This window comes from Prionailurus viverrinus, chromosome B2 (assembly GCF_022837055.1).
Source record: "Prionailurus viverrinus isolate Anna chromosome B2, UM_Priviv_1.0, whole genome shotgun sequence".
NCBI lineage: Eukaryota > Metazoa > Chordata > Mammalia > Carnivora > Felidae > Prionailurus > Prionailurus viverrinus.
In genome coordinates, this window is record NC_062565.1 from 142,961,699 (window position 1) to 142,984,994 (window position 23,296).

Below are 23,296 nucleotides of genomic sequence, written 5' to 3' on the forward strand. Positions count from 1 at the left end.
GCGGGGCTCGAACTCACGGACCGCGAGATCGTGACCTGGCTGAAGTCGGACGCTTAACCGACTGCGCCACCCAGGCGCCCCTAAAGTAATTGTTAATAAGATAGCAATAGTAAGTCCATGTCTGATCTAATTGTTTTCCTTTTGCTTTCTCTTTTGTGTATTTACTATGTTTTTGCATTGAGGTTACCATGAAGCTTACGTAAAACATATTTATAAGTTTATTTAAACTAACAAGTTCAAATGCCCACTGAAGCTCTGTTTTTACTCCTCCCATTTTATTTTTTTGATGTTACAAATTATGTATTTTTATGTTGTCTATCCATTAACAAATTATAGTTTAGTTCTTTTGTCTTTTAACCTTCATACTAGATTTACAAGTGATTTACCCATCACTATTATAACATTAGGGTATTCTGAATTTAATTACATATTTACCCTTACGAGTGAGATTTATACCCTCGTATGTCTTGTTACTAATTAGTATCCTTTCATTTCAGCTTGAAGGATTCCCTTATCCTTTCACGTAAGGCTGGTCTAGTGGTGATGAACTCCTTAAGCTCTTTCTTGTCTGGAAAATTCTTTAGGTCTTCAATTCCAAAGAACTTTGCCAGGTATTCTTGGTTGCCAATTTTTTTCTTTCAGTACTTTGAATATATTATGCCACCCCCTTCTGCCCTGCAAAGTTTCTGCTGAAAAATCTAATAGTATTCTGGTGTTCTCTTGTGCATAACAATTTTTCTCTTGCTACTCTTAAGATTCTCTGATTTTTAATTTTTGGCAATTTAATTATGTGTCTTGGTGTGGATGTGTTTGGATTCATCTTATTTGGTATTCTCTGGGCTTCCTGGCTGGGGAAGAATTCAGCCATTAGTTCTTTGAATAAGCCATCTGTCCCTTTCTCTTTTCCTTCAAGGAGTCCCATAATGCACATAAGTCCCAAATCAGCACTCTTTTTCATTCTTTTTTCTTTTTGTTCCTCTGGATGAATTCCACTGCCATCTTTGAGTTTGCTGATCCTTTCTTCCACACAGTCTAGTCTGTCATTGAAACACTCTATTGAATTTGTCAGTTTCTTACTGTATTTTCCAGCTCTGTGATTTGTTTGGTACTTGATTACATTTTCTGTCTTTCATGAAAATCGTTATTATTTTGAACTCTTTCAGGTCAATTACTTATCTCCATCTTATTAAGATCTATTTCTCAAGTTTTATCTTCTATATTCATGTTTATTCATTTTCCTCAACACTCTGTTGGTTTCTGTACATTAGATCAAGGAGTCACTTCTCCCAGTCTTGACAGAGTGGTCTTGTTTAGACGAAACTTGCCATTCAGTCTGAGTTCTTGATTATCTCTCAAAGCTTTGTGACTGAACACCTTCTTTGTTCTTAATATCTGCTACTAGTTGGGAATCTGCCAAAACCTGTCAATGTTACAAAGGGGAGGATCTATCAGTACCTAGATGTAGGCTGACTGGAAGCTGGGCTTTTAAAGTATGTAAATAGACTTTTTCTAGGGGAAGACTGCAAGATGGGGGTTTCTGCCTGTGCTGAGCCCTGACTGGTTTCTGTGTTTGTTGTAGTCTTGAGGGACCTGCAAACACAAGCCCTGCTGGCCACCAGAGCCCAGCAATTGAGGGGTGCATTCTCTGGGTAGCAGCCACAAAAGCCAGGGCACTGGCTTGCAAGGTTCTCCCAGGGAAACACCAGGGACTTAAAATGGGCCAGAGGGAGAATGCAGATATGGTTCTGCCTCCCCAGTCTCCATGGAGGATCACAGTCAGCCTCTAGAGGTGTGAATTAGAAGTCTGAGCCTCAGGCTGCAGCTTTTAAGAGCTGCAAATTGATCTCCCTCAGCTAGTATTTATTGTCAGCTTACCATTGCTAGCTAATCCTTACATTCACTGTATCTACATAATAAAACAAGTGGTTAAGTCACTTGTTAGGTTGGTTCAAAATTACATGTTGAGAGTTTACCGGTGACCTGAGTTTACCTTCAGATGCTGTACTTTATAGTTTTAGCTTTGGTTATCCCATTCTACAAATGTCTACCATCTTCAAAATGCTAAAGGTAGGTTTAAAAGGACCCAGCAATTCCACTCCTTATATCCAAGAGAATGGAAAACATATGTCCACGTAAAAACTTGTACATGTTTACAGCAGCATTATTCATAATAGCCAAAAAGTGAAAAGAACCTAAATATTTGTCAGCCAATGAATGCATAAACAAATGTATATCTCCACACAATTGAACATTATTTGACCATAAAGAGGAATGAAGTACTGATACATGCTACATCATACATGAACCTTGAAAACATTATGCTAAAAGAAGGCAGACACAGAGGCCACACATTGTATGATTCCATTTATATGAAATGTCCATAATACGCAAATCCATAGAGAGAGGGAGTAGATTAGTGTTTGGCAGGAGCTGAAGGGAAAGGAGGTGAGTAGTGATTGCTAATGGGTATAGAGTTAATTTGGGGGATGATGCAATGTTCTGAAATTACATAGTGGGGAGGGTCGTACAACTCTGTATATACACTAAAAATCAACTGTATATTTAAAAGGATCAATATTACGCGATTTCTATCTTAATGCTGTTATTTAAAACTAAAAAGTCATTAACGTGATTTCATATTTCTTACATGCTCAAGGTCAATTGATGCAACTTTCAAATGAGCATGAAAGAAAGGTCTATGTTACTTAGCTAAAGAGAATCAGAGAATCTTCATACTAAGTACTGCTGATATATATATATAATGGATTAGCTACTTTATCCTTATCTGGGAAAAATTACAAGTGTAGGTAGCTGCAATCTGGAAAGAATTACTAGAGGCTACAATTCTTTTAAAAAGAGAATTATTTGTTCTCAGCAATATGAAAATAAAAACTTGTAAGGAACTGCCCATGGATGACAAGTCTGACAGTTAATGTTAGACAAAGGTTTACACGGATATATATTTTTAAATTTACAGCACATGGAAACCCAGAACAAAAAATATTTATATTCTATATATTATATTCCATAGTTCAGTCTCCTCTCTAGTCTAGGTACTCTCCAAATGGCATTTTTATGGAAGGTGATGATTGCTCTCCCTTGAGAAACCATCAGTGTTCCTCCTGGTATGAGCTGGAGACAGTCACAGATAACAAAAGGCAGTCTCTGTCCGTAGCAGCTTGCTCTCTGCACCAGGGCCAACGCTGCAAAACATAAGCTAGTGCACATGGAATTTCTTTTAAATCAAAAGAATCCAGTCTAGCCCTTCATTCTTTGCCACTTTAGGTTTGTGCTTTTCAGTGCATGAAATGAGAATAGGCTGTTGCCTGCAACATGCTTCAGACCACAGTGATGCCATAGGGAATATGTCTGCATGATTGCTTAGAGCTTTAAAAGAGAAAGAGAACACCAAATTTCTTGCAAAATGGAAGAAGATAACGGTCAGTCTTCAAGATCTTTGGCTAAAGTTTCACAGATGAATTGTAAGGTACGCTGGTATAAAAAAGCATCTTTTTTCTTTGGCTTACAAATGTTCAAATGGTCAACATCCACAGGAATTAGATCTCCAATGCCTAAATCTGAAGAAAACAAAAATGTCAAAATCTAAGTAAAAACAGAGGCTTCCCCTGTCAATACTGAACGAGGACAGTTGGGTGGTTCCAAATGTGCTTTGGTGGTGCTAATGGGCTCTAAAAAGATAAAGGAACCAGAAGTGTGACCATTGCTAAACTACATGTGACTAATCACATGAGAATGGATTCTCAGGTATAATTTTATGCTTTTCATAAACTCTTTGTAGAATTTATGTGTTCTGGCCTACTTGCTAACAGTGAACAGAACCCGAGTAATATCATCCTCAAAACCTTTATATATTTGCATGTTATTACTAAATTATTCCACGGCTCTTTTAACCACCTCTTTTTCTAGAGTTTATGTTGTTATACTTCATAACGAGCTCCCTTATCCTGACAAGAATGGGAACGTCTCACATGGGATCCATCTTTCACTCTACCAGGGTAAGAGATTTAGTGCTTGAGAGATCTAGTAGAGTTTCTGATGTTTCAGCCTAACAAAGTCACCTAGCTGGAAGTGACAAGAGGTCCTAGTTCCAAAGTCCTTTTTGTAAGTTCTTCAACCCATGAACTCCTCACCCTATGGGGTATTACTTTGCGGTAAAGTCTCTTTAGGCTCAATACATAATGGACTTAGGACAAAACTTGTTATACAGGCTGAAGAACCATCTGCCAGACACTCCAGATCCACACTGTCCCTGAGAGCCCTCAGTATGGCCAAATACCACCAGATAGCACCCAGCCCTGTATCAGAGGTGATCCAGTTGACCAGGTGAGGGAAAAGCGGTTCAAGAAGGGAAATGTGTGGGTTATATACTACATACAGAGTAATATCGGAGGCTATAAAGAGAATTAAGATTTGGGCCCTACCCTCAAAGAGCCTGTGATACATTATAATACACCATAGTAACAGGTATTGGTTATTTCCAGTATTGTAAAAAAAAAAACAAAAAAAAAACCTGGTGTTTGAATATTCCCCATCTAAGATTCCAATGGAAAAAACTAAAAAAGTACAATCCTCCATTTACTAAAGCTTCCACACTTTTAGCTGCATGTAGAAACCTTTAACAAATCAATCATCAGTCTGTTAAATGAAATGCTCCTTTCATTCTGACACAAGGGCTCTGTATTCTTACTTTCATGCGACAGAGCTCACTGGTTATGGCTAAGTTAGAAGTAGCCAATGAACCCTGGCCAGCTAGTCAGTTAAATGCAGGGATGGAGAGGAGTAATGCCAAGGTTGTATGTTGGCAGAGAAATTTTAATCTATAGCTGAAAAGTATCATAGAATCTAGATCTCCTTAAAACTATCTCCTTAGCTGAGAAGCTGAACATAAAAACGGGTTGCTTCTGATTAAATATAAGTACCACCAACTAGGCATCTCATAGGGAACAAATTTCGCAAGAGTGAATACCTGCTGATTCCACAGGTACCACATGCAGTTTAATCATGCTACCAATGTAAGTTGGCAGTGTTTCCACGAAATTCAGCACCTGGAAGTTTTTGTCTTTAGCAAACTCCAGAAAGTCATCCTGTAGTGTTTTAAGTGCAGGAGAATCTGTAAAATTACAGAAAACAAGACTGTGACAAATTGTTTACCCAATTCATAATAAAATGTACTAAAGAGAAAATTAGGGTTCTGATGAAAGTTCGTGGCTTATTTTCTCCTTCCCAAGAAGCCGTTAAGATGAGACTAAAGAGCTAAAGCCACCCCAGAACTGACAGAGGCCAGCAGGCAGAGGGAGAGATTCCACGTGTTACCGGCTGACTGGAAGTATGTAGGGCAAGGTGGTATGTGGGACTGAGGGGTCCCTCAGTGTGCTGGCTGGCACCTTCACCCTAAAGCCCAACCTCCCATCAACAGAGCCTGTCTCTAATCACAGAGTGCCTGTCCCCCATCCTCAACTAGGAAAAGGCAACCAGGACAGACCATATCCTAGAAGATACCGTACAACCTAAAAGAGACAGACCTGGTGAACAAAAAGAAAAGAAAGGGGGGGGGGGGGAAACCTGGGCACAGAAGACACAGAACTCAGTGAAGAAACAGAAAAGAACTTTAAGAAAAACCTCAAATTAGTATCATTAAAATGATTTCAAAAGAATCAGAGAACAAGAAAGAGTTTGTGGAAAATAAAACAACTGCCAAAAATAAAGTTCAATAGAAGGTTTAGAAGATGAAGTAACTCTCCATAAAGCAGGAGAGCAAATCTGAACAAAAGACAAGTGATATATTAAGGCTCAGCCAGGGGCTCCAAAATGATCAATAGGTGTTCCAGAAAAAGAGAAAATGCTTATCAATCAAAGATAGTACATTATAATTACTATCCTGAAAATCTTAAAACTTTGTTTACATCTTAATAAGTTGACCTTCTGAACTCATGGAAAAAAGCAGTTCATTGCTAATTTGGAATAATACTTAAAATTTAAAATACGTCTTAATAAGTTGACCTTCTGAACTCATGGAAAAAAGCAGTTCGTTGCTAATTTGGAATAATACTTAAAATTTTAAATAAGATAGTATTAAAATTGTTATATTTGAGCAAATAATGGCTTAAGGGAAAGTATCAAAGAAAAATCAAGCCTAAACTAAAAATTTTCTATGACAGTCTAAACATGATTTGTATACAAATAACAAAATGGGATCACTTCTTGGCCTTTTGGCTAAGACCAAGAGCAAATAATAAAATGGGATAATATAGCCAAGTTAGACACTTTCTTCCTCCTTGTCCTGTATAACTAATATTGTAATACAATCCCAATTCCCTTCGTGACAGAAGGTAAATATTACCCTTGCTGAGTTCTTTGACTTCCAAGGAGGGAAAGAGAAGATAGCGAATATTAACAGAGTATTCAGCCAGATGGGATCCATGATGAGGGACGCTATAAAAAATTATTCCTCTGGTATTGTTTATAACAGTACTCATTTCTGGCTTCTTAGAGGCTTCCAACAGCATCTTTTTGACAAGAAGACCTAGTTGTACAAAGAAAAAGAATGCATGAGCTGTTTTTCTTCCTTCCATTATTCTAAAAAAAAAAAAAAAAAAGCGGGGCAGGGGGGTGGTGGTAGGGAACATATATACAAAAAGAGATGTTTCTTTTAAAAGTTTAAACAATTCTCTATAGTCCAACAGACAGGGCTTTAAAATATTAGCACTTGATAATGTAGAATACAGATATCCCTTTAACAGCATGGTTTGAACGTACAGGTCCACTCATAATGGATTTCGTACAGTACTGTTAATATATCTTCTCATGATCTTATTTATTGTAAGAATACAGTACGGTATACATACACAAAACATATTTATTGACCGTTATCAGTAAGGCGTCTGGTCAACAGTACGCTATCAGTAGCTAAGTTTTGGGGGAGTCAGAAGTTATATGCAGATTTTTGACTATGCAGGGGTTAGTGCCCCTAGTCCTCATGCTATTCCAGGGCCAACTGTATAGAACACAAGCCTACAAACAGGTAAGATTCTACAAACTCACCTGAAATGCAGATCTTCTATCACAGGATGCACTGTCCCACAGAAGGAGTGCCGGGCATTGCTATTTGGGGTGTCCATCAATGAAGTACATGTGCAGTACTAGTCTCCCCATCCTGCCCACAGTGACCCACTAACGGGCACACCATGAGGACAGTACTAATAGTCAAGAGAGTCCCCTAAAGCTTGACCCCCAAGGAAAACAAACCTTCCGTAGGCAAATGCACCCAGGAAGGCACCATCTCTTCTGTCCTCCTACCCTGGGCTTGAAGCTGATGATGCAATACAAAGGTCACTTAGATGGTGACAGTAGACCTCTGCGGACACAAACGGCTACATCTTCCTTTCTCTGAGAAAAATCCCCAACTCTGAGTCTGCAATCCTGAGCGTTTCATCAGATAAATGAGGTCAGAGGCTGCAACAAGGCCCATTGCAGGGCAGCTGGTGAAAACTCGCAGAGAAAGGGGGTGGGGAGTGGGCTGGGAGGGGCAGGGGATGTTGCTTAGCAAGCCTACACCAGGTCCCAGATGCCATCACACCTCCCCTTCAGCAGGCTTGGGGCTGGGGCTGTGGGCTCCGCAGTGGTCGGGGGTGCAGGGAAGCGGGGAGCACAAGGACCAGCCAGGAATGCTGAGGGATATTTATAGGTCAGGCTTATATAAGCCATAGACTGCTTCTGCTGTTTACTGATTCTCACTACATGAGATCATGATGTTGTCAAACTCCTGTTCCTTGTGGTCCCCTTGTAGAAAAACAAATAGCAGGGAAGGAGAGGAGAGTAATTTAAAAACTTAGCCACAGCCAAAAACGTTAATTTGGGGGGAAAGGGCCAGTGTTCAGTGAAACAGCTGGGGTAACAGCTCCAACAGCCTCACAGCGCTGGCTTCACAACGATGAAATGTACTTACCTCCCATGCTGTGTGACACCCAAATGACTGGCCTGTCCCCAACACCAGCAGCTCTGAGCTTCCTCAGAAGCTCGTCGCTCCTGAATGCAATGGACTTCCTGAACGAAAAGAAACCAGCAGGAATAACCTGGGGCTACTGCCTCCCTGCCACAAATTTTATTCTCCAATTTTTTAAGACAAGAACTTTTTTGGGCCAATATCATACACTACATTTTGGGGTCAGGAATACCCCTATTCTCTCTGCTTGATTTCTACAACTGCTCATTCCCTATTTCTTAGTCACACTGGCATAACTGGGAATATCTAGGCCCAGAACAGGCCACTCGTTTACTAAACAAGCAGGGTTTGAGCATCTAATATGCGTGTGGCAATTTTTACAAGTCAAGCTCGGGTCTTGCACCAACTGCTCCCACCACTTAGGATGTGTGTCCTTTCTCATTATGTGGCCTGAAAATAACACCATGTTGTCTCTTGTGAGTTCACCTATGCGGTCACCTGCCATTGCTGGTTAGTTCTACTTGTATTTATGCTGCAAACATTAAGCTTTCGTCATTTTGGTTATTTAGAAATACCAGAAAGCTATCAGAATCAGAAAATTCAAAGTAATTTTCAAACAAAAAGGGAACTTCAAAACTATGTAGTCTGGTAGTTTTAAACTGTTTATCTAGGGGTGCCTGGGTGGTGCAGTCGGTTGAGCGTCCGACTTCAGCTCAGGTCATGATCTCACGGTCCGTGAGTTCGAGGCCTGGGTCGGGCTCTGTGCTGACAGCTCAGAGCCTGGAGCCTGCTTCAGATTCTGTGTCTCCCTCTCTCTTTGCCCCTAACCCACTCATGCTCTCTCTCTGCCTCAAAAATAAATAAAAATATTAAAAAAAATTTTTTTTAAATAAAAATAAACTATAGATATAGAATCCTTTCCTTGCAATAAAGGTTTGTCAGAGTTCCTCCAGGTGAAATGGGGAAGGACCCTTGAGCTCTTGCCCACTGGCCCTCAGAACACTTCTCTGGCACCTAAGTGGGGGCCATTCACCAGTGCCAATCAGTTTGGTAACAGTGATTCCGACCAACTCTCTCAATTTGCAGACCAAGCCTCCCAGACAAGTTAGATGGCTTGTTGATCACACAGTGGGTCAAAGGTACAATCAGCTACAGTCTTGGTCCCGGAGCCAGAGGTCCAGGGCTCCTTCAGGTATATACAGTCAGCACATGTGACCTACAAGTGACACCGGGAGCCTACAGTGCTCAGCATCTTTTTCTTTGCTTCCTTTAGTCAATATACTTGTGAACACGAGTATACTTGTGAAGTATACTTACACTTGTGAAGTATTTGCTATAGAATCCACTGGTCCTTACTATGAGAATAGTTACAAATGAACCACTTTAGGAATCCAACATTGACGCTGTATCTAAGCCTTATACTATTTCATTGTTTATATATTACTAACTCCTTCTAGAAGGAAGAGAAAAAAGGCTAGGGTTTTCATAATAAAATTCTGTCTGTGGCATCAAAAGCTAAAGCCCCTCTCCCCACCCTAGAGGGTCCACTTGTAGCCTGGACCCTGGCCCTTCCTCCCAGCCCACAGCTTCCTTTGTTACCTTTCCATCGGGCACCTCGTTCTCCAGTCGCTCAGGCTGGTGTCATACTCCACAGATATAATTCGGAGAGCAGGACAGTCTCTTGCCAACCATGTCTATATAATTAAAAGGTAGAAAAGAACATATATGAATTTCCACTGCTTCAGTTATTTCCTAGTAATTGACACCTGTAACTAAAGGTCACTGTAATACGACTAATAAACATAGCATTAGAATAAAGTTTAAAGGTGACTAGAAAACCAGTTCCAACGTTTTATCTTTTTATGTCTCTGGTCACACGGTGGCACCAATATTTATAAGCATAAGGCCAATGCAAGTTTCCAGAACATATTCTCAATTTTAATGCACTATAGCCAAAAGCAAGGAGTTCTTGGAATCCAGATCAAATTAGATTTTGGAGAGCACTTAATAGAAAGTTATGATCTCAGCGCAGAGAATATGACGGTGGAAGATCTGACCTGGAACTCAGAGATACTAATTGAGTCACAGTTGTCTGTGGACCCAGGGTCTATCGTACTTCAGTGTTGCTAGAGACCCAGTGCAAACCATTCTTTGCGGGATAAGCCTCTGTGAAGGTGAGGAAGCCATGGTGGGACAAAGCCCAAGAAACTGCACGTGTGCAACAACCGTGTTCACTGAACTTTAGGTATATTCCACTGGACGCATTCATCTCAGAGTTAAGGCTCTCAGAAGAAATGTCATCAAGGAAATCCAAAGTAGAATTATTTCTTCAAAGTATTTCTGTTTTTATAATTATTAAAGTCACAGAACTAGCTAACTATTATGAATATGTTATGGGTTATATTTTTAATAGGAGTGAACAAATACTGGCCCTCACCCATTTTTTAACTTAGTGAAATACTCCTTGAGAGTTATAGCCCACACCCTGATCAGAAATTAGACAACAGAAGGCAGGGTGACAAGCCGAGCTGTTCAGGAATATACTACAAATGTCCCCAAGGAACAGAAAATCTGCATGGAAGAAAAATCCCAGTAGAAAGAGAAAAATAAGCAAATTACAATGAGGCCCTGACAGCTGGAGACACCAATGTGTCATGAAGAAGGTGGCCTAACCAAAGTCAGCACTTCCTTACCTTAGGCCAACATGTTGTATACCTGGCATCGTCCTCTAAAATCTTTTCAGTTAAAAGCTGCTCATTGTCCTGCTGGCGCCATGTTTTGAATGCTGCTCCCATAAGGCCATGAATAAAAAGGACATCTGCTTTAATGGGCTGACTGAGGGGGAGAGAGTTTTAAAAAGAAGAATAAACGCATTACTGCTTGGGAAAGAATCTACACAGCACTCTGTGGATGGTGCTTAGCAAGCTTATATGACAGCAGATAAAACCACGAAGGCAGGCCGTGCGCTGAGACAGGTGCGCTGAGGATCCCTGTAAGGAGTCTGGGCACAGAGACACGGAGCATGCTTGCTACTCTATAAAAGTGGACACAGATCCAGCCAGTAGACCAACCAAAGTCAACTGGAATAAGTTTGGTGACCAATGAAGCAACATATGTCATAGACTGCCCTCCAAAGAATTTCATGAGAATACTCCACAAATCAATAAAAGTATTTAAGAAATTAAGTTAGTGTAGTTTCAAATTGAGTATGCATGAGAGATTTTTTAAAACTTATCAAGGGAAATGTTTAGCAGAAATGAGATTTTAAGGTAAATTTATTGTCTTTAGATAGGACATTTTTAAAAACTGGACATAGCATATTACTTGTAAGTTATTTATAGTACCCACACAATTATGCAATACATATAAAATACATTTCCATATTATTTGTTTATAAATTGGAATTATCCAGGCAATCCATTTTTCAATTAAATGTTTTTGCTATTTTCTGAGGTATTATTTTTTTTTAATGTTTATTTATTTCAGAGAGAGAGAGTGTGTGAGCAGGGTAGGGGCAGAGAGAGAGGGAGAACACAGAATCCAAAGCAGGCTCCAGGCTCTGAGCTGTCTGCACAGAGCCTGACACAGGGCTCAAACCCACAAACCAGGAGATCATGACCTGAGCCGAAATCAGATGCTTAACTGACTGAGCTACTCAGGCACTCCTCTGAGGTATTATTTTAAAGTGCCTGACAAGGGGCACCTGGATGGCTCAACTGGTTAAGGGTCTGACTGTTGATTTCAGCTCAGGTCATGATCTCAGGGTTCTGTGAGATCGAGCCCTGCGAAAGGGCTCTGCGCTGACAGCAGGGAGCCTGCTTGGGATTCTCTCTCCCCTCTCTCAAAATAAATGAATAAAAACTTTAAAAAAAAATTCTAAATAAATAAATACATAAAGTGCCTGACAAAAATCCCAGAAATATGTAAGTTTTTCATTGTGGTCCTTTCTATATTTACGATCTCAGCAATGATACAACTGGAAATGGTGACCAGATATAACCTTGAGGAGTAGGAGTCAAATTTATTACAACTTCTTCCTTCTAGTGCATGATTTTATAACTTGCATAAACTTTCTGCAGTCCTTTTGAGTTCTAGAACCAGACTAATAGGATTGCCTGCATAGAGTGTCCTATCTCCTTCCATGCAAATCAACCTCTACAATCCTAATCAGCTATTAACTCAGATCTTCAAGAACCCAGCAGTGAAACAACCCACATTACAAAACTCAAGCGGGCCACATTCCAAGAGGTGAACACTATCTTACTGAAGGTCGGCCCTTGGTGTAAAATCACGCTGGTAATTTAGCCAGTTCCATACTTTCATGACAGCCTGCAATTCTTCTGAGGTTATTATGGACAAGTGGAGTCAGTATATAAGGTTATCAGGATTATCTGTAAGGCATTTAACATCTAAATTACGCAGAAATAAAATAAAAAGATAAGCCCTCTAGACTTTACCTCCCCACAGGAGACAAAGCGACACCATTTGCTTTCTTACCTTGTGCGATACTGGGGGTGTAGTACGTACACACCGTCCTGGTATTTTTCTCGCATGGTCTCTCGGTCTAGATTAGCCAGGGTTCTGGCGGCATGTGAGGCCTCCATTATGCGGGGAGACTTCATTGCTTCTGCCAGTATAGAAACCCAACCTGGTGAGAAGAACAAGCTCCTAAATGCCGACGCTACTCCATCTCAGACTATGAGCGGTTTCTGGCTGAAAATAACAGGAGAAAGGCAGACTCCAGCGTCTGTCTCACAGAAAAGAGTGACTACTCCAACTCCATTCTGCCCTAAGGTCCTCTGGGTCCCACAGCACGTCATGTCCCAAGCCAGGTACCCTCTCCTCTATAGGAGGTCTCAAAGAAGGTAGGGGCTTAAGAGCCATTTTCTTTATTTAGAAAATCTAACAAAAGTTGCAATTACTAAGAAAATAGGGTATTTTGCTTTCAGCAAGAATTATTAAACTCAGTAATTTTAATACTAGTTATTTCATCCCGATTGTCAGTCACATTAGCAGTGTTTAATGCACATAAGAAATGATTTCTTTATAATGAGCTTGCTTAGAAATAACAAGTATTGGCAATGATGTGGAAAAAAAAGGAACCTTGGTGGGAATGTGAGCTGGTATAGCCAATGTGGACAACAGTATGAAGGTTCATCAAAAAATTAAAAATAGAATTACCATAGGATCTAGTAATTCCTCTACTGGGTATTTACCCAAATGAAACAAAAACACTAATTCAAAAAGACATAGGTCCCCCTATGTATACTGAATTATTTATAATATGGAAGAGCAAGATATGGAAACAACTCAAGTGTCCATCCACAGATAAGTGGATAAAGAAGATGTGGTATATATGCAGAATATTGCCCAGCCTTAAAAAAAAAAAAAAAAAAAAAAAAAAAAAAGGAATCTTGCCATTTGCAATGACATGGCTGCAGTTAGAGGGTATCCTGCTAATTGAAATAAGTCAGAGACAAATACTATATGATTTCACTCATATGTGAAATTTAAGAAACGAAAACAGAAAAAAGAGACAAACTAAAAAAAAAGACTTAGCTATAGAGAACAAACTGATGGTTGCCAGAGGGGAGGGTGTGGGGGGATGGGAGAAACAGGTGAAGGGGATAAAGAGGACACTTATCATAAGCACTGAGTAACGTACAATGGGTGAATCATATTGTACACCTGAAACTAATATAACACTGTACATTAGGTTTCAATTTAAAAAAAGAATATTAAAAAGGTAATAGTGCTTGATATATGAAAGTCTGTAAAACATGGGGTTCAGGAAGGAAACGTTTTTTTCTCAGCTCAGAGATTCACAGTATTTGGCAGCTATTTGACTTCTCAATGACCTTTTTTTTTTGTTAACTCTACCCCCGACACAGGGCTCAAACTCAAGACCCAGAGATCAAGAGTAGGGCCAGCCAGGTGCCCCTAATATATACATGCTATATACTTTATAATGCACTTTTTTTCTTCAACAACATAGGATTATACTACAATATGGCTACAGTATGGGTTGTTTTTTAAGTTTATTTATTTAGGTAATCTCTATACCCAACGTGGGGCTTAAACTCACAACCTGGAGATCAAGAGTTACATGCTGTACTGACTGAACCAGCCAGGTGCCCCCAAAACATTATTTTTTAAAGAGACACAAAGCCATACTATGTGCAATATGACTTCATTTATTTTTCATGTTTTTGGTACTTAAAACATAACACTTTTTGCACATAAATATGTATGGAAGTGCATGTAAACACACGCCCACGCATGCACACACACACACCTATAAAGGCACCTAGTTTGGTGCCTAGTCATCACCTCATAGGAGGGAGTTGGGTTGGGGAGGGCTCCGTAAAAAGGTGGGTTTAACTTTTTTGCTCTATGTTCTCTGAAGTTATTTACCAGGAGAATCTATTCACATGTTATTTATATAACTTAAAATAATACAACATGGACCTTGAGGGCAGAGAGATTTGGGCTTAAAATTTCTGTCCCCTACCGTTGCTGTGGAACCTCAGTCAAGTTACTTGGGCTGGAAGAAGGTTCTAATAAATAAATCCAAATAAAAACTGCACATACCAAGCCCAGCAGGCACTCAGCTGTCCCCATGTCCTCCTCCCACGCTCCGTGGCAAAAGTGTTAAGGATCAGTGTGATGATAGGAGGCCAGTATTTAATAACCCAAAAGAAGTCTCAGACCGAATCATCATTTTTTAACAATATTCAAATTTGTAACATTAAAAAAAAAAAGTCCCTTCAAAATGTTCTAAAGAATGCTTTATAATAACAATATAAGAATGTTTTGAAATTCTACCTATAGAGATACACAGGTATATTACTGGTATACATTCAAAAAGATGGCTTTATTTTTAATGGAGTCCCAAGAAAGGAAACGCAACAGAAAGCAAGGTGCAAGCCATTTCTATGGCTTTTTTTAGTTGACAAAGTATTTTCACAATGCCTGAGATGCTTCACCTTTTATAAAACATCAAATGCCCCTTGGAAAACTTGTGTCTTTAAGATTCAATTCTTCTAAATTCTGTGACATCTGAATACATGTTCGTTATAAAAGCAATTGTTTAAAAATAGCACTTAATAACGGGAAATCAACATGGCAGAAAAGTAGGGGGACCCAAAGTTCCCTCGTCCCTCAAACACAGCAGTGTTGAGACCAAAGAACTTTGAATTCCAAGAGTCTGGGCTACAGAGTGACAGATTCCATCTCCAGGGGCCCACGGGGACAACCTGGCAGGCCACAGGTGCATGATAGCGAACTGAGAGAGATGACAAAACAGGCAGGTAGGCACGGATGGGAGGGATCCCCTTCTGCAGAAGAGAGTCTGGGGAAGTGTAGGACTGTATCCGGACAAGAGAAAAACCACAGACCAGGATGGACAAAGATCCAATCTCTAACTGCGGGGCTTTCTCAGGACTGGGGCCAGCTGCCCTGTTTGCACAACTGGGGAGAAGGAGAGCCAGCCCCTGGCTCGGTACCTAGTTCGGAGGCACAGTCCACAGTGGGAGAAAGCAATCCCCTCCCTGGAGTGCTGTGGGAAGAAGGTATATAAATAACCATTTAAAGGACAAAGACTGCCTGTGCCCGCCAGTCAGAGGCCATATATTGGACAGATCATCTAGGCAGAAAATCAATAAAGAAATAATGGTCCTGAATGATACACTGGACCAGATGGACTTAACAGATATATTCAAAACTTTTCATTCTAAAGCAAAAGAATACACATTCTTCTCGAGGGCACATGGAACATTCTCCAAGATAGATCACATACTGGGTCAAAACACAACCCTCAATAAATGTAAAGGAATTGAGATCATACCATGCACATTTTCAGATCACAGTGCTATGAAACTTGAAATCAACTAAAGGAAAAAGTTTGGAAAACCTGCAAATGCATGGAGGTTAAAGAACACCCTACTAAAGAATGAATGGGTCAACCAGGCAATTAAAGAAGAAATTAAAAAATATAGGGAAACAAATGAAAATGAAAACATGACAGCCCAAACCCTTTGGGATGCAGCAAAGGCAGTCCTAAGAGGAAAATACATTGCAATCCAATCCTATCTCAAGAAACAAGAAAAATTCCAAATACAAAATCTAATAGCACAACTAAAGGAACTAGAAGCAGAACAGCAAAGAAACCCCAAGACCAGAAGAAGAGAAATAATAAAGATAAGAGCAGAAATAAAGATAAGAGCAGAAAATAAATAGAATCCAAAAAACAGTAGAACAGATCAATGAAACTAAGAGCTGGTTTTTGGAAAAAATAAACAAAATTGATAAACCCCTAGCCAGACGTCTCAAAAAGAAAAGAGAGAGGACCCAAATAGATAAAATCACGAATGGAAATGGACTTATCAGAACCAATCCCCCAGAAATACAATTATCAGAGAATACTATGAAAAATTATATGCCAGCAAACTGGACAACCTGGAAGAAATAGACAAATTCCTAGACACCCATACACTACCAAAACTCAAATGGGAAGAAACAGAAAATTTGAACAGACCCAGACCCATAAGTAGTGAAGAAATTGAATCAATCAGTTATCAAAAATCTTCTAACAAATAAGAGTCGTGGGCCAGATGGCTTCCCAGGGGAATTCTGCCAGACATTTAAAGCAGAGTTAATACCTATCCTTCTCAAGCTGTTCCAAAAAATAGAAATGGAAGGAAAACTTCCAGACTCATTCTATGAAGCCAGCATTACTTTTATTCCCAAACCAGACAGAGACCCCACAAAAAAGGAGAATTACAGGCCAATATCCCTGATGAACACAGATGCAAAAATTCTCAACAAGATACTAGCAAATTGAATTCAATAGCACATAAAAAGAATTATTCACCATGATCAAGTGGGATTCATTCCCAGGCTGCGGGGCTGATTCAATGCTCGCAAATCAATGTGATACGTCACATTAATAAAAGGAAGGATAAGGACCATATGATCCTGTCAATCGATGCAGAAAAAGCATTTGACAAAATACAGCATCCTTTCTTAATAAAAACCCTCAAGAATGTCAGGATAGAAGGAACATACCTAAACATCATAAAAACCATATATTAAAAGCCCACAGCTAATATCATCCTCAGTAGGAAAAAACTGAGAGCTTTCCTCCTGAAATGAGGAACACAACAGGGATGTCCACTCTCACCACTGTTGTTTAACATAGTGTTGGAAATCCTAGCATCAGCAATCAGACAACAAAATGAAATCAAAGGCATCAAAATTGGCAAAGAAAAAGTCAAACTTTCACTTTTTGCAGACGACATGATACTCTACATGGAAAACCCGAAAGACTCCACTGAAAGGCTGCTAGAACTGATACCATGAATTCAGCAAAGTCGCAGGGTACAAAATCAATATACATTAATCAGTTGCATTTCTATACACCAATAAAGAAGCAACAGAAAGAGAAATCAAGAAATTGATCCCATTTACAATTGCACCAAAAACCATAAAATACCTAGAAATGAACCTAACCAAAGATGTAAAAGATCTGTATGCCGAAAACTATAGAAAACTTATGATGGAAATTGAAGACGAGACAAAGAAATGGAAAAACATTCCATGCTCATGGATTGGAAGAATACTGTTAAAATGTCAATACTACCCAAAGCAATCTACACATTCAATGCATTCCCAATCAAAATTGCACTGACATTCTTCTCAAAGCTAGAACAAACAATCCTAAAATTTGTATGGAACCACAAAAGACCCCGAATAGCCAAAGTAATATTGAAAAAGAAAACCAAAGCGGGAGGCACCATAATCCCAGACTTTAGCCTCTACTACAAAGCTGTAATCATGAAGGCAGTATAGTATTGGCACAAAAACAGACACATCGACAAATGAGATAGAATAGAGAACCCAGAATTGGACCCACAAATGTATGTCCAACTAATCTTTTTTTTTTTTTTTTAATGTTTATTTATTTTTGAGAGAGAGAGACAGAGCATGAGCAGGGGAGGAGCAGAGAGAGAGGGAGACACAGAATCTGAAACAGGTTCCAGGCTCTGAGCTGTCAGCACAGAGCGCAACGCGGGGCTCGAACTCACAAACCGTGAGATCATGACCTGAGCCAAAGCCAGACGCTCAACTGACTGACCCACCCAGGTGCCCCATGTCCAACTAATCTTTGACAAAGCAGGAAAGACTATCCAATGGAAAAAAGTCTCTTTAACAAATGGTGCTGGGAGAACTGGACACCAAAACACAGAAGAATGAAACTGGACCACTTTCTTACACCATTCACAAAAATAAACTCAAAATGGATGAAAGACCTGAATGTGAGACAGGAAACCATCAAAACCCTAGAGGAGAAAGCAGGAAAAAAATATCTCTGAGCTCAGCCACAGCAATTTCTTGCTTGACACATCTCCAAAAGCAAGGGAATTAAAAGAAAAAATGAACTATTGGGACCTCATCAAGATAAAAAGCTTCTGTACTGCAAAGGAAACAATCAACAAAACTAAAACACAACCAACGAAATGGGAAAAGATATTTGTAAATGACATATTGGATAAAGGGTTAGTATCCAAAATCTAGAAAGAATTTACCAAACTCAACACCCAAAAAACAAATAATCCAGTGAAGAAATGGGCAGAAGACATGACTAGACACTTTTCCAAAGAAGACATCCAGATGGCCAACAGACACATGAAAAGATGCTTGACGTCACTCCTCATCGAAGAAATACAAATCAAAACCACACTGAGATAGCCCCTCACACTGGTCAGAGTGGCTAAAATTAAAAACTCAGGAAACAACAGATGCTGGCAAGGATGTGGAAAAACGGGAACCCTCTTGCACCATTGGTGGGAATGCAAACTGGTACAGCTGCTCTGGAAAACAGTGTGGAGGTTCCTCAAAAAGTTAAAAATAGACCTACCCTATGACCCAGCAGTAGCACTGCTAGGAATTCACCCAAGGGATACAGGAGTTCTGATGCATAGGGGCACATGTACCCCAATGTTTATAGCAGTACTTTCAACAATAGCCAAACTATGGAAAGAGCCTAAATGTCTATCAACTGATGAATCAATAAAGAAGATGTGGTTGATATATACAATGGAATAATACTTGGCAATGAGAATGAAATGCTGCCATTTGCAGCAACATGGATGGAACTGGAGGGTATTATGCTAAGTCAGTCAGAGAAAGATAGATATCATATGTTTTCACTCATATGTGGATCCTGAGAAACTTAACAGAAGACCGTGGGGGAGGGGAAGGGGAAAAAATAGTTACAGAGAGGGAGGGAGGCAAACCATAGGAGACTCTTAAACAACTGAGGGTTGATGGGGGGGGGGGGGGGAGGGAAAATGGGTGATGGGCATTGAGGAGGGCACTTGTTGGGATGAGCACTGGGTGTTGTGGAAGCGATGAACCACGGGAATCTACCCCAAAAACCAAGAGCACACTTTACACACTGTATGTTAGCCAATTTGATAAATAATAAATTTGACAAATTAACAAATTATATTTAAAAAATAGCACTTAATAATCAAATTCCCACTCTAGCACTCCCATCATTTCCCAGTTCCATGTATATCCTCAGAAGTAACCACGGTTAAAAGTTTGGTGGACACCCTTCCAAACCTTTTTAAAAAATTCAGTCGCATACCTATCATTTATACACATACACTGTGGCTCTACATGCATTTTTTTTTCCTAAATGGAATCTTACTATTCCTACTGTTCCATGACTTGATCGTGTACTTCAGCAATGTGTCTTGGAATGCTCTCCATATACATCAGCTTTACTCTTTTTAACTATAGCATTTAACATGGATGGAATATACCACTGTTTATTTAACCATTATTCCTACTGGCAGACATTTGGGTTGTTTCCATTTTTTCCATACTGCAAACAACTGTCTGATAAACATTTTTATATACAAATCTTCAATTAACACTCATGAGTATTTAGGTAGGAGAGTCCTTGTAGTATTATTACTATTTCAAATGGTATATACATTCTTTTAATAGGTACTACTAAGTACCCATCAAAAAACTGAATCAATTTACATCCCCACCAACAACCAGAGGAGCAGTTTTCACACACCTTCACCAGCAGTGGATATTATCAACATCTTTTTAACTTTTGTAAATCTGGATGGTAAAAAGCTACAGATCTGTGGGGTACCTGGGTGGTGCAGCTGGTTAAGTGTCCAACTCTTGATTTCAACCCAGGTCATGATCTCACAGTTTGTGGGACTGAACCCCACATCGGGCTCTGTGTCGACAGTGTGGAGCCTGCTTGGGATTCTCTCTCTCCCTTTCTCTCTCTGCCTATTCACCATCGCAGGCACTCTCTTTCTCTCTCTGAAATAAACTTAAAAAGAAGTTACAGACCTGATACTATTAAGATTTACAGGGGCGCCTGGGTGGCTCAGTCGATTGAGCGACTGACTTCGGCTCAGGTCATGATCTCACGGTTTGTGAGTTCGAGCCCCGCGTCGGGCTCTGTGCTGACAGCTCAGAGCCTGGAGCCTGCTTCTGACTCTGTGTGTCCCTCTTCTCTCTGCCCACTCATGCTCTGTCTCTGTCTCAGAAATAAACAACAAAAAAAAAGATTTACACACACGTGTGCTCGTGCACACACATACACACACGAACAGGTAGAGCTACAGGTACCTCAAGAAAAAATAAAACAGGGCAGGGCAGCAGAATTCAAACTGAAATATTCAGAAATAATGGGAGCTGAGCAAAGAGAAGTACAGATAATTCTTTGAAAGGTTAGACATAAAATGGAAGAGTAGAAGAGAGGCTGAAAAACCAGGGGGATGTGGTACTGAGACTAGTTTGTCACATTGCCCCCTAATGTGTGTTGATTGGAAGGGTCCTGTTGAGAGGGAGCTGCTGACCACACAGACGAGAAAGGCCAGCAATTCCTGAGACAGTGAGAGGAGCCAGGAGCCAGGCACAGTTAGAGGTCTCCCAAGAGATGTCCCTTCTCCTATTTTCAAGAGCAGAAAAGGAGAAGGCGGGTTTGGTTTTGGTAGTGGGAAACTGAGGGAAAATTCCTTTCAGGGTTTCAGCAGTCTCACTGAAGTAGGAGAGGTCCTCTGCCAAGAGGGATAGAGCATATGAACGGGCTGAGGAAGGTGGAGGGGGCTTAAATGGGTATTGCTAAGCATATTCAGGCCTGCTGAGCGATACTGAAGATGACGACCCATCTGCCATGAGTCTATGCTCAGCCACAGAAGGAGCGGACAGTAGGCTTTATCTAGTGCTGGGTCTTGAGCAAGGGTGTGCTGAAAGAGGGGGAGGGGAGTTCCGGGGCATTGAAGAGTGTGTTACGGAAATGATGGACCACGGAGCATGGATATGCTGGCTCAGGAGTGAGGCGAAGAAGAAAGAGGACTGATGGGCTGGGAGAAAATAAAGGGGCCAGGGAGACAGACTCCTGGAGAGAAGAAAAACAGTCCCTGTGGCAGCAGGTGCAAACACAGGCTTGAACGAGGGGAAGTAGTGCTCAGAAGTGAGTCACTGGCTTGTTAAGTGCAGCGGTTTCAGGCAATGACAAGGACAAGGTGCGGCACAGGAACAGAGTGCTAGACAATCAGGAGCAGAGAAGGAAGTCGACAGAGATGAGAAGGGCAAGGGACTGAGAGACCAAGGCGTTTAGTGGACTGTCCGGTACAAGTTGACATCACCAGAGAGGACTGAGGACTTGGGGTAGAGCCAAGTGTCAGTTATGGGAAGAGTGTGGGTTTGTTTTTTTAATAAAATACTGATTTGATCAAGGCTCTATACCACTAAAGAAACTGAAGATAAGTCAATGGAAATTATCCAAAGTAAGACACAGAGAGGAAAAAAAAATATCTGAAAAGAAATCAACAGATTCCCAATGACCTGTGGAACAGAATCAAGAGGTCTCATATATATACTGAGGCCCCAAAAGGAGAATAGACCAAAAAGGGACAAAAAATATATATATATATTTTAAGATGCACTGGTTGGAAATTTTCCAAATCTGATCAAAAACATCAACCCACAGATTCAGTCAGCTCAGTGGAAGCATAAATATAAAAAAAGAACCAAGCACTTCAGAGTCAAACTGCTAAAAACCAAACATAAAAACTTCAAAGAAGCCAGAGAAAAAACGACAAGTTACATACAGGAGAATGAAAATGGGAATGAGAGACTTCTCATCAGACAGTGGTAGTTAGGAGAGAATGGAATGACATTTTTCAAGTGCTGACAGAAAAAATAACATACTGCCAACGAATAATTCTTTATCCATGGAAAATCTCTTTCCTGGGATAATAAAATAGAGGCGAAGTAAAAGACTTTCAGAAAATGAAAGGTGAGAGAATCTGTCCAGCACACCCCGGTCCTTAGGCTGTAGGGAAATTGCATCAGATGTAAATGTAGGAAAAGAAGGAAGAGAGCGGACCACTATAAATGTGTAAGTAAACAACAATCACTTTCTTTTTTTCTTATAGTCTTTGACTCTTAAAAAATAACAACAATGTATCACAAAGTCTATAACATAATGGAGGAGTAAAATATATTAAGACAATACCAGAAAGGATGGCAAGAGGTGGGAAGTGAACTATACTGTTGTAAGAATCTCACACTACAGGGGCGCCTGGGTGGCGCAATCGGTTAAGCGTCCGACTTCAGCCAGGTCACGATCTCGCGGTCCGGGAGTTCGAGCCCCGCGTCAGGCTCTGGGCTGATGGCTCAGAGCCTGGAGCCTGTTTCCGATTCCGTGTCTCCCTCTCTCTCTGCCCCTCCCCCGTTCATGCTCTGTCTCTCTCTGTCCCAAAAATAAATAAACGTTGAAGAATCTCACACTACAGATAAAGTGGTATCATATTAATTCAAGATAGACTGTGATAAGGATACCAACAAGTAAAAAAACACACAAATAATAATATATAAAAAGCAGAAACAGGAGAAAGAACAGAATGTAAAAGATATTCAAGTAACCCAAAAAAGTCAGTAAACAAGAAAAAAAGGAAACAATACTCATAAATACATTAGAGGTAACAAGACAAAACACCCCTATTAAAAAAGATCAAGCCGGATTTAAAAAAAAGATGCACCTCTATGCTGTCTATAAAAGATGTACTTACTTTTAAAGTCACAGAGAGATGCTCAGTCAGTTGAGTGGCCGAGTTCAGCTCAGGTCATGATCTCAGGGTTCGTGAGTTCGAGCCCCTCACTGGGCTCTGTGCTGACAGTTCAGAGCCTGGAGCCTGCTTCAGATTCTATGTCTCCCTCGCTCTCTGCCCCTCCCCCACTCACACTCTGTCTCTCTCTCTCGCTCAAAAATAAACATTTAAAATATTT

The 23,296-nt window shown here is 40.3% G+C and overlaps 1 protein-coding gene across 5 annotated transcripts in view; it reads right to left on the reverse strand.

The window, feature by feature from the left end:
* Positions 1–2,351: 2,351 nt before the first annotated feature.
* Positions 2,352–23,296, reverse strand: part of SERAC1 (serine active site containing 1) — a 66,996-nt gene continuing 46,051 nt past the window's right edge. For 3 of the 5 annotated variants that reach the window (XM_047859967.1, XM_047859964.1, XM_047859965.1), the window contains 7 exons: positions 12,461–12,611; positions 10,657–10,798; positions 9,563–9,657; positions 7,967–8,064; positions 6,362–6,544; positions 4,988–5,131; positions 2,352–3,578 (listed from right to left, as the gene is read on the reverse strand). In XM_047859967.1, coding sequence (XP_047715923.1) covers positions 3,442–3,578; positions 4,988–5,131; positions 6,362–6,544; positions 7,967–8,064; positions 9,563–9,657; positions 10,657–10,798; positions 12,461–12,611 — 950 coding nt within the window. In that variant the 3' untranslated portion in view covers positions 2,352–3,441. The remainder of the gene's footprint in view (positions 3,579–4,987; positions 5,132–6,361; positions 6,545–7,966; positions 8,065–9,562; positions 9,658–10,656; positions 10,799–12,460; positions 12,612–23,296) is intronic. The other 2 variants (XM_047859966.1, XM_047859968.1) reach the window with 2 other exon arrangements.